The 15,418-nt window shown below is 45.5% G+C and overlaps 1 protein-coding gene across 4 annotated transcripts in view; it reads left to right on the top strand.

Annotated features, from left to right (window-relative positions):
* The window catches only part of NRPA2 (nuclear RNA polymerase A2), a 164,227-nt gene that overhangs the window by 55,294 nt on the left and 93,515 nt on the right, over positions 1-15,418 (top strand). For 3 of the 4 annotated variants that reach the window (XM_086494002.1, XM_086494005.1, XM_086494004.1), the window contains 6 exons: positions 51-231; positions 315-367; positions 442-515; positions 633-750; positions 939-1,026; positions 1,887-2,002. In XM_086494002.1, coding sequence (XP_086350128.1) covers positions 51-231; positions 315-367; positions 442-515; positions 633-750; positions 939-1,026; positions 1,887-2,002 — 630 coding nt within the window. Of the gene's footprint in view, positions 1-50; positions 232-314; positions 368-441; positions 516-632; positions 761-938; positions 1,027-1,886; positions 2,003-15,418 lie in introns of all 4 variants that reach the window. The other variant, XM_086494003.1, reaches the window with a different exon arrangement.

Raw genomic sequence — 15,418 nt, 5'->3', positions numbered from 1 at the left:
TGCTAAGGTTTCTGTGGCATTCTGAAGCATAGATGATCCTGATTTTACAGGCTTTGGTTCAAACACAAGACAAGGAGATATTTGAGCTTTTGACATCCTCCTATGATGAGAGAAATACAGGAAAAAGGGGTGCTGTTGGAACGCAGTTGGTTATCCAAAGAGCACAGATTATCCTTGAAGAAGTCAGACAAGTGGGGCTGTTTACAATGCTTCAGTGCCTGGAATATCTTGGTAAAAAGATGCTGTTAAGACTTTACTTTCCTGAATAATTCTTCTGCACTAGGGTATCACTTCTGAAATTTGTGTTTTGGTAGGTGAGCGATTTCGTCCTATATTAGAGGGAGTGGAAGATCAACCAGCTGCAGCGGTATACGTTTGGAAAACAAAGTTAATCATTTGCTAGTATAAATCTTTTGTCCAAGCTGGCAATAATTTTGGCAGGTAGGGGAAAGGGTAATTGAAGATCACATATTCGTGCATTTGGACACAAGCCTGGACAAGTTTCACCTCTTAATGTTAGTATTTTTTTTGAAAATTGTATGTATCTTGTATTTCCATTAAAGGAGGTTTGTGCTACGTATATGCTGGAGTTATTCTCCATTCTCACAGTGGTGCCTGTTCCCCCCTGGTAGCTTTATGCTGCAAAAGCTTTTTGCACTAGCAGATCACACCGCTGCTCCAGACAATGTGGATGCCCTTCAGCACCAGGAAATACTATTGCCAGGACATGTTCTGACTATGTATGCCAAGGCATGTATATGTAAGCTCACTTCGTAAACAACTGCATAGATCTGTGCAAAGCTCTGGGTGTTTGTGGGAATGTGATTAGAATCTTGTTTAGAATTTTAAATGCACGTTTACACATGAGTGGCCATTTGTTTTGGTAATCGAGAAATGCTGTATTTTATCTCGATAAAATCTTGTAGTTTGTATTGTAGGATAGGATGCAGGATTGGCTAGGTAAAGTCAAGAGAATTATCGCAAAAGAGCTAGCAGAAAAACCCAATGAGTTTGATCTTCAGGATGGTAAGGCTCAATGACCAAAAAGAATGCTTCTGACCTACGTTTGTTTTTACAGGGGCATGGCCATGTTGTTAAAGGTTTAAATGTCTTTGCTTGCAAACGATATTATCGCCACACGTACACAATAACCTAGTAAAATCTTTACAAATTTATTATATTTCAAAACTTTGGGCGTTAGGGGCATTCTAGGCCAATGATAGACCTCTGAGTGTCAAGGACCATTTTTTATGCCAGTCCTTTAGACCCCAAAATGAAACCCCAAGCCAAGATACATCCAGGCAGGTGTAATTCTCACGTAGGCACTACCGTGTAAGAAAGGATGTGGAAGAGCATTGGTGAGTGTGGGTTTACTCGAGGAGCCTAAACAAGTTAATACTATCCTCATGACTGTGAAGTTTTGAGAGAGCCTCTTGCTCTCATTGACGTATGTCATCAACTTACATTGCAATCATACTTCTTCCTTTCTTCGTGATTCAGTTTGGGGCTGCCTAACTTGTTTTTGCTGCTGTCAGCTTAACTGGGAGACACCTTTAAAAGCGCGCCTATGAGCTTGTGTGCAACACTTGTAATGGTGATCTTTAGGTTTCCTGTAGTGTATGGGCCTTCTCATAATCTCGTGCCAGCAATGTTGTTACTTTTCTTGTCAGTTTCACGTAACTATTTGAACTCCCCTTGTTCTGCCACGACTTCATTCGCATTACAAGTTCAAGCTCGTTTCTATCTATGCTTAGTTGCTTAATTTTTTCAGTAGCAATCACATCAGCATAACTCTCTATCAAGAAATCTCGTGGAGTTTTCCATTTATTTAAAGCTAATCGCTCTCATAATGTTGATGATAACTATGTTTGTTGGTTTTGTTGCAGTCAAGAAAGTGCAGAAGCTGATAGACAAGGTTCCTGCCACATCCATTGGCAAACGGTTTGAGCTCTTTCTCAATACGGGAAACTTGGCCGCAAAGCACAATTTGGAACTTATGCAGGTGAGCTTTTACTGGGCTCAAAGAACTAGTGACTCTTTAATTCATTCCAGCAGTTGCATCATATGATCACAATCAAGGATTGTCTTGCATGTTCAGTCTGTGTGCCTTCGTTCTTGTTGAACGAGGAAAGCATTTAGTAGTGTGTTGGTAGTTCCAGTTTCATAGCTGCATCGCGTTTGAAACCCCTCTGCAGCCTGTTCATCTGACCCACATAATGTGATTGCGCTCAAAACATGTCACACACGCTGTTGGGAAACAAGCAAACCGAAACACCTCTATAGAGATGTCACCCAAGAGCGTTGAAAGAGCACTACAAGAACCACAACTTCAACATCAATTCCACAATTCATAGATACATGCCCTCCCAATCTGCCTGCATACAATTTGCCACAAGGCTGCCATAGCCATAACCTTGCAGAGAACTAGTCATAACCTGAAGAGCACAACTCCAATTGGGGCACTTTAAAGCTTGAGAGAAAGCTTGAAAAGTGACTGGCGAGAAAGCTGAAGATGACCAAATTTGATCTACACGCCGCTACATGCAAAATTGATGCGAACAGAGAGTTGTCCCAACACGTTTACACGTAGAGTAGGCAAGGCGGGGGCAAAAACTGCAAGAGAAACCATCAAGGAGGCACGACGAACTCAAACCTGCAATTTTTTGGAGTTTTGCTGAACTTTTTAAAGTTTGTACATGAGTTTAAGTTATATACAAGTCTCCCTTCAAAAAACTCACTCACGGGCACTTACAGCAGCCCGACAGCTGTCTCTAGACTAGCGACTTGCAGTGCATGTACATATGCTTGCTAAAGCAAGCTAAAAACCCCACAAAAAGAAAGTGCACACACCATTTTGACATCGGGCGTCATGTCCGTATGTATAAATTTACAAAAACGGGGTTCTCAAAATGCGCGCAACAACGCTTTGCATTTTGCCTGGTCCTCGAAGACTTGGATGCAACAGATATTTACATATAATGTATATGAGTAAGATGCCACTTGACTCTTCTTTCTAGAGACACTGTTACCTATGTTGTTGAAGGAAAAACTTTTTTGTGCTTGTGCTCTCTAGAGTGGGTTCTCTCTGTGCACTGCACATAGGAAACCTCTCTCAGAAAACAACTTTAGTGATCATAGCATTGTAAACTCAATGCTCAACTGAACTCCTGTGCTCACTATGTACCATGAACAATGAATGACTGGCAGCGCACTCAGCTCCAGAACAAGGATTATCAGGATACGAAGGGGGTGTACACTGTAAAGGCTCAACTGCAAATGACTCGAGAGCACGACTCAATGATAGACCAGATACTGAGAGCCCCAACCGATATCTCTAGGCCCATATATACATTGATAAAAGATCTCCCACCGGTGGTGAGTAGATGAGGTAGACCCCTGTAGGTTGTGGCTGATGGTGGATGAGGTAGGCGCTAGGCCAGGCCAATGGCCTTGCTATCACTCGTCCACTCCCCCAAAGTGCTTATTCAAAAGTTACAAGGGTCAGCATCTCAAGTAGGCCTCTACTTCGACGGGTCTCAACTAGGGACTCCAGCACACAACAATGCCCATATGCGGACAGTAGAGACTACCAGCACTGTAGCTGGGCTATAGGTTGCCCACCACAGGACCACTTATAGTCCCCGTGAGTCTGCAACATTAGCCATACTGAAAAGCCACTGAAAATCAAGGTGAAGATAAGCAAGGAAAACATAGTTTTCTAGAGCACGAACAACTGTTAGAACTGCTAAGGTACAATGAAGTATAAACAAGTGGTGCCCCATGCTGAGGGGCATGATTGCTGTTGTTCATCCTGATGGACGTGTGTCGGCTGGATTGTGGCTGTAGTGGTAGATGCACCCTAGAATTAAACTGGCCAATGCCACATGTAAACACAATTGGGAACCAGAACTGAAAAGAGTTTATACTTCAATGCTAAGTTGAGATGGAAGAAGCAGAGCTCCCCTTCAGAGAGTACTGGCCCCCAAGTAGGTGCCTTGGGGGTATTTTTTATTAAGGTACGACTGTCCCATGTGAGCCCACTCACTTGCTCTGACATTACAACTGTGCGACTTAGGAAACTTGAAGTGTCGCATATATTGTGTAGAGGAGGACCTGGGACATGTAAAACTACTGAGTGACAAACGTCATAACTGTTCATGGATGTATGTTCAACCATAAATGCGGGTCTTGTATAACTGGTGTATCAAGTCTGCAACCGTTACACCACCTCTAGTGCGTGGGTCTTGGGACTCTGTCCAACCGTACCAGTAACGGTTCAAGGTTGACATGTACATAATGTACATGGTGGAACCGTATGTACTGTATGTCGTTTCATAGAAGAAAGATTTTTAGGTAGGTAAAAGTACGTACCATCGGCGAAAACACGTGAAGTAATGAGATTTTTAGGAGGAAGCTTGTGGCTTGTGGCAAGCAGGCCCCAGGGTCCTTCATAAGCAGGGCCCTTGCTTAGTAAGGAGTAAGCAGGACAGTTGCTTTGTAAATGATTGAGCACAAGCACATGGGAAAGGAAAAAATACCTAATGTAACACACAAGTTGAATCTCCATAAGGAACAACACATTTGTAGAATGTGCCCCAGGACAGCTCCTACAACCACTACCACATGATGAGGATGCGCTTATGTGTGGGATGGTAGTGAGACCAAGTTCACTAATGTAGAGCAGGCATAGAATCAAGAAATGCAGTCCAAGTGCTTAATAGCATTGAAGGTTATAGCACACACTGAACCTCAAAAAGGCGCATATCCAATTACAAAATTGCATCATCTCTGACCTTTTGAAGAGTGAACAGCTATGAGACAAGTTGTGACCGAGCAGATATCTCCTTCTTAAGCACTTAACTGAGAGGCCCTAAAGCTCCCAATTTCACAAGTGAGATGGCTAGATGTGTGGCGCAGCCCGTTTTTAAAAGAAAAGATCCATACGTATGGAAGCAACCTTGTAACAGTTACAATGGGTCGAGGGACTCTTTCCAAATATTGTACTAGGTCTCAACCGCTTGAAGCAAGTCTCAATGATTCCAACAATTCAAAACAAGTTCCAACAAAGTCAAACAAGTTGGGACAGATTTCGACAAGTCCAAACAAGTTCAATTAGCATCAAAGAAGTTCAAACATTAAATCTGTTTTCTCAAGTAGGTATCGGATCAAATAGCAAACAGATACTCCTCCTCGTATCCGTAGAAGTAGGCGTCTATCTCCTCACGTTTCCAAATGCTAGTAACTCCATCTTTCTTGTTCAAGGCATGGTCACCATCAAACTTATTTCAGCGGGTTCAGATAGGTGAAAAATGCGAGCCTTGATGTAATCACTTATGGTGAGAAATCGGACGGAAGATAGCCGCAATCTTCACAGTTGGAAACATTTTAGCACTTCAAAACAACTCGAAAAATTGAGAGAGAGAGAGAGAAATGAAATGAAATGAAATGTTATATTAACGTCTTCAAAAGGCCATAATGACCTATGAGACCCGAAAGTTACAAAGTGGTGGATCTGATACAAAGTCAGAGTAACAAAATAACCCAACAACAGTACAAAACAAAGATATCTACTATGGGGTCCTAAGTTGGTCGATGTGAGCCAAGTAGAAAAACTAAGTGAAAAAATTGGGCGGCTTGTTGGGATGGCTGAATCACAAGAGATCTAGCATCGGTCGTTGGCGAATCTCATCAATTTCTTCCATGGTTAGTAGTCTGACCGGGCGTCGTGCATGCCTGTCTAGCGTGCTCCGAATTTTCTGTCGTAGAACCCATCGATGCTGTGTAGTTCTTCGCAGTCGCGGGCGCTTGGATTTCCCTAGTTCAATCGCTCGGTCAATCAGTGTGCCTCTGGTGTGAGACGAGGGGGAGCTCTGCCGTGGGAGTGGCTCTTGCGGCTGTCCCGTGTCTGCTCTGAAGAAGTCTGTGATCCGTCTTTGAGACTGGCTAGCCTCGCCATTCATCAGGCTATCTCTGTGTCTGTGCAGCTCGAGCAAGAACAAACCCAGACATTTCTGATCTTCGTATCCCATGACTCTTGAGAGTGGTCCAAAACCCTCTCTGAACAGGCAGTGGAAGCGACCTCGTATCTCGTAGTAGGCGGGGCAGCGGCATGTATAGTGTAGCTCTGTCTCAGGTTCCGTGTTACACAAGGGGCATGTCCTGTCCTCTGCTGGTACTCCGCTGTATCTCCCAGTCTCAATCCGCAACTTGTGAGAAGATGTGCGTAACTGGCCAATAGCACATCGTATCCCATGAGACAAGTTGGTATCCATGTAATTGGGTCTCGCCACAAAACCATCTTCCGTAAGCTGGAGAAGGTGGTCTCTGTAGAAAGCCATCTTCGTGCCCAACTCCTGTGCTGGTTGTATCCATGTCCTCCTGGTCTCTAGCTGGGTCAGGTCTTGGCGGATGAGCTGGGTGATCTCTGACTGTGTGAGAGTGAGAGATGGTGCATCCAATGAGTAATGGAATGGTGGCAGCCTGTCTATGCTGAACCCATGTGCCTGAAACCATGATGTCATCTCCCCATACCAGCATGTTGTATCTCCTTGTATGGCTAACTGTCGAGAGGATTCAAGTGCTATGCGAGCATATCTGTCTCTAGGAAGCTCCCATGTGCGGTTTATGAAGGAGACTGATCTGGTGAGCTCCTCCACCACAAGTGGGGGGGCCGCTAGCTCCGCTCGAATAATGGCCCGTGGTACTGATGCCTTGGCTCTAATGAGCCGCGAGATCATAGAGACGAGAGGTTTGTCCATGTTCCCCCAGCTTTCTGAGCGACCCGGCCTCCCGTGGTGATCTAGTGAAGGTCCCCATATCTCGGTTCCATAGAGCAGTGCTGAAGCCACCAAGGTGTCAAAGAGCCAGAGCTTCGTCCGGGGCTCCTGAAACTGAACCTGCGAACACATCCTCTCCAATCTACCCAATGCTGCGTGGGCTCTAGTAAGTCTGGTCTCTGCTGCTCTTCTGAGTGAGAATGTAGGTCCGCTAAACATCACTCCAAGGTAATTGTAAGCGTCTGTGTACTCCAGAGTCTCCTGGCCGTATGTAAATGTAGGTGCTGACCTACTGATCCACTGTGGGGTGGTGTTAAACACCATAACCTTGGTTTTACTGAGGTTGACAGACAAACCACTTTCGTGGGCAAACGTATGCAAAGCATCCAATTGACGTTGCATTCCCTCTGGGGATTTGGAGATCAACACTATGTCATCAGCATATAACAAAAGTGGAATCCATGTCCCTGCCAACTGAGCACCTTTATCCCTATCGCTGTCAATGTAGTTAGAAACCTCATCCACATACATACCGAAAAGAGTAGGAGAAAGCGGGCAGCCCTGCTTCACCCCAATAGTGGAGTGAACCGGTGTAGAAAGTCCCTCCGGGGTGCGTACATGCCCTACTACTAATCTGTACAATGCCATGATCCCCCAAATGAGTTCTGTGGGTATTCCCATTTCCTGTAATCTGCGCATCAGTCTAGCTCTGGGTACCGTGTCGAAAGTTTTGGGGAAGTCCAGAAAGCTACAATAGATCCGTCTCCTATGAGATCTACCTTCCTCGAAAATGGCCCCGAGTGTTAGGATATGGTCAAGAGTAGAGAAGCCTCTCGTGAATCCTGCTTGCCCAATTGCACGTATTCCTTCCCTCTCTGCCCATCTACTCAACTGTTGCTCAAGAATGGATGCATACAACCGTGCCTGTGTGTGCCCAATCATAATAGTGCGATAATTCCCAGACTCCATGGGGTCTCCTAATTTGAAGATAGGTACAATCGTAGATAGGCTCCAAGTGTCCGGTAGGCCCTCACACATGGTCCGGTTAAACATAACTGCTAGAAGCTCTGCTAGTAGGTCTTTGGCATGAATGAATTGCTCAGCGACTAGGCCATCATGATCATATGCTCTCCCAGTCTTCATCCTGTCAATAGCTTTCTTCACCATCTCAGCGGTGAAAAAGGCACATGCATGTGGCCATGGATCGAGGGGGTTGGGGAGGGGCGGCTGTGCAGAGAGAGAGAGAGAGAGAGAGAGAGAGAGAGAGAGAGAGAGTGTCACAAACGGGAGCGCATAACAATATAAAATACATTCGGATAAATAGGATTTATCACTTATTACTGAAGCCAGAGGATATAGATAAAAATAAATAGAGAGAGAGATAGAGAGGAGAAGATCGACACAGTACTGGGGACCAGAGGATGGGCTGGTCCCGCCCCGTAATAGTATCTTTATAAATGAGGAGAAGTCTATACAAGCACTTGAACCGAACGTATTACCACGTTCGTTCTAGAATAAGACTTGATGGTTCCCGGAAGCCTCAGCTTCCGATTCCTAGGGCAAAACCCTATTCCAAGGAACTTCCGTTCCTTATTCCAATTCCTCGAGAATCAAGGTTCTCACCTCTGGATCTCACCTTCCAGACTCAGGGCATGGCATCCCTGCAACTCTTTTCCAACTCTCTATCCAGAGTCCTCTTCCCGCAGAACAACTCTGCTTTCCCGGACACGAAGTCCTTACTTGGGAATCCCAACTTCCGGATCACAACTTGAGAGACTACCTCTCTCCGATCTGTGGATCTACTTCCCAAACTCGGATACGAAACCCCTGGGCTGATCTGGCTCTAGTTCCTCAGAGCGCTTTTCTCCTGCAGAGGCTCATACCTTCCTCTGCTCCTACTCCCTCACTAAGAGGAAGTACACCTGCAAACAAATACTCAGAGTTCATGACATGAAAATCCTTACCTTCAAAGTCTCGACGCTCGAAACGCAACTCCGTTCTCGAAAAGCAATTCCCTGGAAGAGATCTCTCCATAGAAAATCCTCTCTTCCAATCCTACACACAAAAGAGGTGTGTTCTCGGGTTCCTTCTCGTAAATCAGCCCCGTCTACGACGTTTATGGGCTGAAAACAGAGAAAAACAGCAACTTGTCGCGATGGAAACACGCTTCGTAGGCACTTCTTCGTGAGAGAACTCGCGCACTGGGTCTTGGCGACATCTGGTACACTTGGGGCAGCCATGGGCATCACCGGCAACGTCTTCTTTACGGCTGAAATCTGCAGCAGCATCTCCTCCTTGCAAAGATTGGTCCTCCCTTCTGAGTGAGGGCATGTGATGCTTTTATAGCTCCTAGTCACGGGCACGAAAAGCTGCTCGCGTAGAGATCGCGGCCATTTTTTTAATTTTTTTTTTTCCGTTGTTCTGCTAGAAAAAGAGAGAGAAAACGTTGGCTGATCTGTTGCGTGATTTATCAGATGGCTGCCCACTTATTAAGTGGGCGGCTGGCGTATTTTAAAAATAGTATGAACCTGCCCAAAAACTCAATAAAACCTTATAAGTTAAAAACAATGCTTTCACAGCACTTCCCAGGCGTCCCTGGATGCAATCACATGCACAATTGCAATGCAGACATAGACTTCCTCCCGGGAAAGCATCTGCTTTCCCGAAAAGCAATCCCGCTTTCTCAGAAAGCATCTGTTTTTCGTCAAAGTGTCCTCTGAACCCATCTTCATTCAAGTGCTTGCTTTTCCTTGTGCACAATTCCAACACAGTTCGGAATTTCCTCCCGACTATGGATATTCCCTTTCCGATGCACACGTCACCCACCGTGTGACGCATTAGGAATACCCATCACGTAGTCCTTTCCTACCCAACTTACGGTACAATCTCCTTCACGATGCTCTCTGTCACCCATCCTATGACGCATCAGAGATGTCCGTTCCCGGATGGTCGGATACTTCTATCCGATGCTCCCTATCACCCATCCGATGTGACGCATCAGAAGTACCCGTTCCTGGTGGCCTTACAGATATTCCCGTTCTCAGTGTTCCCGTCATTACTTTAAATGACGCACTAGGTAGTAGGAATACTCTGTACTCGGATGTCTCCAGTGAGAAAAGCCCTCTCACTTAAAATTCCAATAATTCATTTAGAATTATTTTTCTGTAAGATAAAGCCAATTTAGCAACATCTCTCACTTATAAATGGTTGTCCTCAACTCTTGAGGTCCAACTGAACTGTCGGGGAGAAACTGGAAAGATTCCAAATCTTGCTTAATGCTGAGTTGAGGTAGTCCTTTCTCAAAAGAGAACTCAAAAATTAAACTAAACAAAAATTCAAAAATTCAATAATTCAATACTTACCTTACCGGTTCATGTCCTTCCTCTAGTACCTCGAGGATATCCTTCACCATTCATTAAACTTACGAGCCATGTAAGAACTCGTCATTCGCGTCTTTTCGAGAATCTGTTAACTCAATTCCACCTTCTCAATCTCGAGAAGAATCATCCTCCTAAAAATCAATTTAGGTCTATGTCCTTGCGCATAACCTTGCGCTATTAGTGCTGAGGATATTAAACCTCTTCTATCCTCCCGCATAGGGCATGTCGAGAGCATTAAGCTCATGTGAATCTTCCTGTGGCAGACAAAGTGTGCCATCTTACCAAAGTAAGTTCTTATTCCGGAGCCTTTGCTTTGGGTAGGCCAACTGTTCTGTTCGAAAGTTTCCTTATCCGAGACTCTGTTAACTTGATTCCGTCTTCTCAAATTCGAGAAGAATAATCTTCCTAGAAGTCAATCTAGGTATCTGTCCTTGCGCATAATCTTGCGTTGTTAGTCCAGAGGATATGAAACCTCTTCTGTCCTCCGACATAGGGAATGCCCAAGTCATAGAGCATTAAGTTCGATGTCTTTCTTCCACAATTTGCGATCACCTTAAAGAAGGTTCTTGTTTCGGGCCGTCGCTCAACGTAGGCGGACAGTTCCAATCCGAAGATCCCTTGTACACGGCGCACTTCCTTCTAATCTTTTCCTCCTTGCAAGCATCAATGACGCCTTGCAAAATCTCAGGCAAATAGGATTCTAGCCATAGCATTTTCTGAACGTACGTTCAAACCTAGTTCACAATAGAGCGAACCCTCTTTGATTCTCAGGGATGTTCTCCCATATGTAATTCTTACCATTTTGAAACGGTTGGCGAATTATATTTTTACGAACAGAATAGTTCGAATTTATTCCAGCAACGTGTAAATGCTACTTGACCTGCTCATGGACAAACATATACCGCAACCAAAAGTTGCTAATGTAATGGTAAAAGCACATAGCGTACTCAATGATCACTCTCACAAACGGGAGCGCATAACAATATAAAATACATTCGGATAAATAGAATTTATCACTTATTACTGAAGCCAGAGGATATAGAGAGAAATAAATAGAGAGAGAGATAGAGAGTGAGAAGATCGACACAGTACTGTGGACCAGAAGATAGGCTGCCCCCCCCCCCGTAATAGTATTTTTATTACTGAGGAGAAGTCTATACAAGCACTTGAACCGAACGTATTACCACGTTCGTTCTAGAATAAGACTTGATGGTTCCCGGAAGCCTCAGCTTCCGATTCCTAGGGCAAAACCCTATTCCAAGGAACTTCCGTTCCCTTATTCTAATTCCTCGAGAATCAAGGTTCTCGCCTCTGGATCTCACCTTCCAAACTCAGGGCATGGCATCCTTGCAACTCTTTTCCAACTCTCTTGCCAGAGTCCTCTTCCCGCAGAACAACTCTGCTTTCCCGGACACGAAGTCCTTACTTGGGAATCCCAACTTCCGGATCACAACTTGAGAGACTACCTCTCTCCGATCTGTGGATCTACTTCCCAAACTCGGGTACGAAACCCCTGGGCTGATCTGGCTCTAGTTCCTCAGAGCGCTTTTCTCTTGCAGAGGCTCATACCTTCCTCTGCTCCTACTCCCTCACTAAGAGGAAGTACACCTGCAAACAAATACTCAGAGTTCATAACATGAAAATCCTTACCTTCAAAGTCTCGACGCTCGAAACGCAACTCTGTTCTCGAAAAGCAATTCCCCGGAAGAGATCTCTCCATAGAAAATCCTCTCTTCCAATCCTACACACAAAAGAGGTGTGTTCTCGGGTTCCTTCTCGTAAATCAGCCCCGTCTACGACGTTTATGGGCTGAAAACAGAGAAAAACAGCAACTTGTCGCGATGGAAACACGCTTCGTAGGCACTTCTTGGTGAGGGAACTCGCGCACTGGGTCTTGGCGACATCTGGTACACTTGGGGCAGCCATGGGCATCACTGGCAACGTCTTCTTTACGGCTGAAATCTGCAGCAGCATCTCCTCCTTGCAAAGATTGGTCCTCCCCTCTGAGTGAGGGCATGTGATGCTTCTATAGCTCCTAGTCACGGGCACGAAAAGCTGCTCGCGTAGAGATCGCGGCCATTTAAAATTTTTTTTTTTTTCCGTTGTTTTGCCACAAAAAGAGAGAGAGAAACGCTGGCCGTTCAGGTACCTTATTTATCAGATGGCTGCCCACTTGTTAAGTGGGCGGCTGGCGTAGTTTAAAAATAGTATGAACCTGCCCAAAAACTCAATAAAACCTTATAAGTTTAAAACAATGCTTTCACAGCACTTCCCAGGCGTCCCTGGATGCAATCACATGCACAGTTGCAATGCAGACATAGACTTCCTCGCAGGAAAGCATCTGCTTTTCCGAAAAGCAATCCTGCTTTCTCAGAAAGCATCCGTTTTTCCTCAAAGTTTCCTCTGAACCCATCTTCATTCAAGTGCTTGCTTTTCCTTGTGCACAATTCCAACACAGTTAGGAATTTCCTCCCGACTATGGATGTTCCCTTTCCGATGCAGCCGTCACCCACCTTGTGATGCATCAGGAATACCCATCACCTAGTCCTTTCCTACCGAGCTTATGGTACAATCTCCTTCACGATGCTCTTTGTCACCCATCCTATGACGCATCAGAGATGTCCGTTTCCGGATGGTCGGATACTTCTTTCCGATGCTCCCTGTCACCCATCCGATGTGACGCATCAGAAGTACCCGTTCCTGGTGGCCTTACAGATATTCCCGTTCTCAGTGTTCCCGTCATTACTTTAAATGACGCACTAGGTAGTAGGAATACTCTGTACTCGGATGTCTCCAGTGAGAAAAGCCCTCTCACTTAAAATTCCAATAATTCATTTAGAATTATTTTTCTGTAAGATAAAGCCAATTTAGCAACACACAGAGAGAGAGAGAGAGAGAGAGAGAGAGAGAGAGAGAGAGAGAGAGAGAGAGAGAGAGAGAGAGAGAGAGAGAGAGAGAGAGAGAGAGAGAGAGAGAGAGAGAGAGAGAGAGAGAGAGAGAGAGAGATGAGAGATGAGAGATGAGAGATGAAATGAAATGTTATATTAACGTCTTCAAAAGGCCAAAGTGATTTATGAGACCAGAAAGTTACAATGTGGTGGATCTGATATTAAGTGAGAGTGACAAAATGACAAAATAAAATATTATGGAATCCTAGACTGCTGGGTGTGGACTAAGCAGCTAAAACAGGTAGTTGGGATAGCTAGATCATAGGAGATCTAGCATCGGTCGCTGGCGGATCTCATCAATCTCCTCCATTGTCAGTAGTCGGACCGGGCGTTGTGCTTGTCGAGCCAAAGTGACTTGAATCCTCTGATGCAGCCTCTGTCTATGTTGTGTAGTCCTCCGCAGTCGTGGGCGTGTGGATCTCCCCAGCTCAGTCGCTCGTTCGATCAGTATGCCTCTGGTGTAAGCGACGAGCTCTGCTGTGGTAGTAACTCCTCCGCGTGTCCAGTGGCAACTCTAAAGAATTCTGTGATCTGTCTTTTAGGCTGGCTAATCTTTCCTCTCATCAAGCTCTCTCTGTGTCTGCGCAGCTCGAGCAAAAACAAACCTAGGCATCTGTGATCCTCGTACCGCATGACTCTAGAGAATGGTCCAAAGCCCTCTCTAAACAAGCAATGGAAGCAGCCTCGTATCTCGTAGGAGACGGGGCAGTGGCATGTGTAGTGCAACTCTTTCTCAGGCTCGATGTCACATAGGGGGCATGTCCTGGTCTTTGCTGGTACTCCGCTGTATCTCCTAGTCTCGATTCGCAGCTGGTGTGAAGATGTGCGTATCTGGCCAATAGCACATCGTACCCCATGAGACAGGTGAGTGTCCATGTATCTGGGCCTCGTCACAAAACCATCCTCCGTAAGCTGGAGGAGATGCTCTGTAGAAAGCCATCTTTGTGCCTAGCTCCTGTACTGGCTGTATCCATGTCTTCTTTGTGTCTAGCTGGGTCAAGTCCTGGCGAATGAGCTTGGTGATCTCTGACTGTGTAAGAGTTAGAGAGGACGCATCCAGTGAGTACTCGCATCTAGTGAGTACTGGAAAGGAGGCAATCTGTCTATGCTGAACCCATGTGCTTGAAACCATGATGTCATCTCCCCATACCAGCATGTTGCATCTCCCTTCACGGCTATCTATCGAGAGGACTCAAGTGCAAGGCGTGCATATCTGTCTCTGGGGAGTTCTCAAATGCGGTTTATGAAAGAGACCGATCTTGTGAGCGCCTCAACCACCAGTGGGAAGGCAGCTAGCTCTGCTTGTGTAATAGCACGTGGTACTGAAGTCTTGGCCCTAATGAGCCGCGAGATCATAGAGACAGAGGCTTCTCCATGTCCCCCCATCCATCACTGCGGCCTGTCCTCCCGTGATGGTCTAGTGAAGGTCCCCAAAGCTGAGCTCCATAGAGCAATACAGAAGCCACCAAAGTGTCAAAGAGCCAGAGCTTTGTCCAAGGCTCCTGAAACTGGACCTGTGAAGATATCCTTTCCAGTTTACCCAATGCTGCATGGGCTCTGGTCAATCGAGTCTCTGCTGCCCTCCTCAATGAAAATCCTGGCCCACTAAAAACCACTCCAAGGTAAGTGTAAGCGGGCGCTGACCTCTTGATCCATTGTGGGGTGGTATTAAATACCATGACCTTGGTTTTACCAATGTTGACGGACAAACCACTTTCTTGGGCAAACCTATGCAAAGCATCCAGGTGACATTGCATCCCCTCCGGAGAGTCAAAGATCAAAACAATATCGTCAGCATATAACAATAGTGGAATCCATGTCCCCGCCAGCTGTGCACGTGTATCACCATCTCTCTCAATGTAGTCAGAAACCTCATCTACATACATACCAAATAGAGTAGGAGAGGGCGGGCAGCCCTGCTTCACCCCAACAGTGGAGTAAACCGGTGTGGATAGACCCTCTAGGGTGCGTACATGCCCCACTACTGACCTGTATAATGCCATGACCCCCCAAATCAGCTCTGTGGGTACTCCCATCTGCTGTAATTGTCACAAAGTGATGACGTGGCGGATAGCAGAAACCCTAATTTCTGCCAGAAACCCTAAAATTCCTGCAAACCCTAATTTTTGCTAGAAACCCTAAATTCCGGAAATCGCGGAGGCGGATTATAAAAAAAAAGACGGATTATAATTTTTTTTTATAATCCGCCTCCGCGATTTCCGGAATTTAGGGTTTCTAGCAAAAATTAGGGTTTGCATGAATTTTAGGGTTTCTGGCATAAATTAGGGTTTCATCTGTCCGCCACGTCATCACT

The sequence above is a fragment of the Adiantum capillus-veneris genome, chromosome 21 (genome assembly GCF_014529385.1).
Source record: "Adiantum capillus-veneris isolate H3 chromosome 21, ASM1452938v2, whole genome shotgun sequence".
NCBI lineage: Eukaryota > Viridiplantae > Streptophyta > Polypodiopsida > Polypodiales > Pteridaceae > Adiantum > Adiantum capillus-veneris.
The sequence above is the reverse complement of the archived record's forward strand: the minus strand, read 5'-3'. Positions and strand labels throughout refer to the sequence as shown.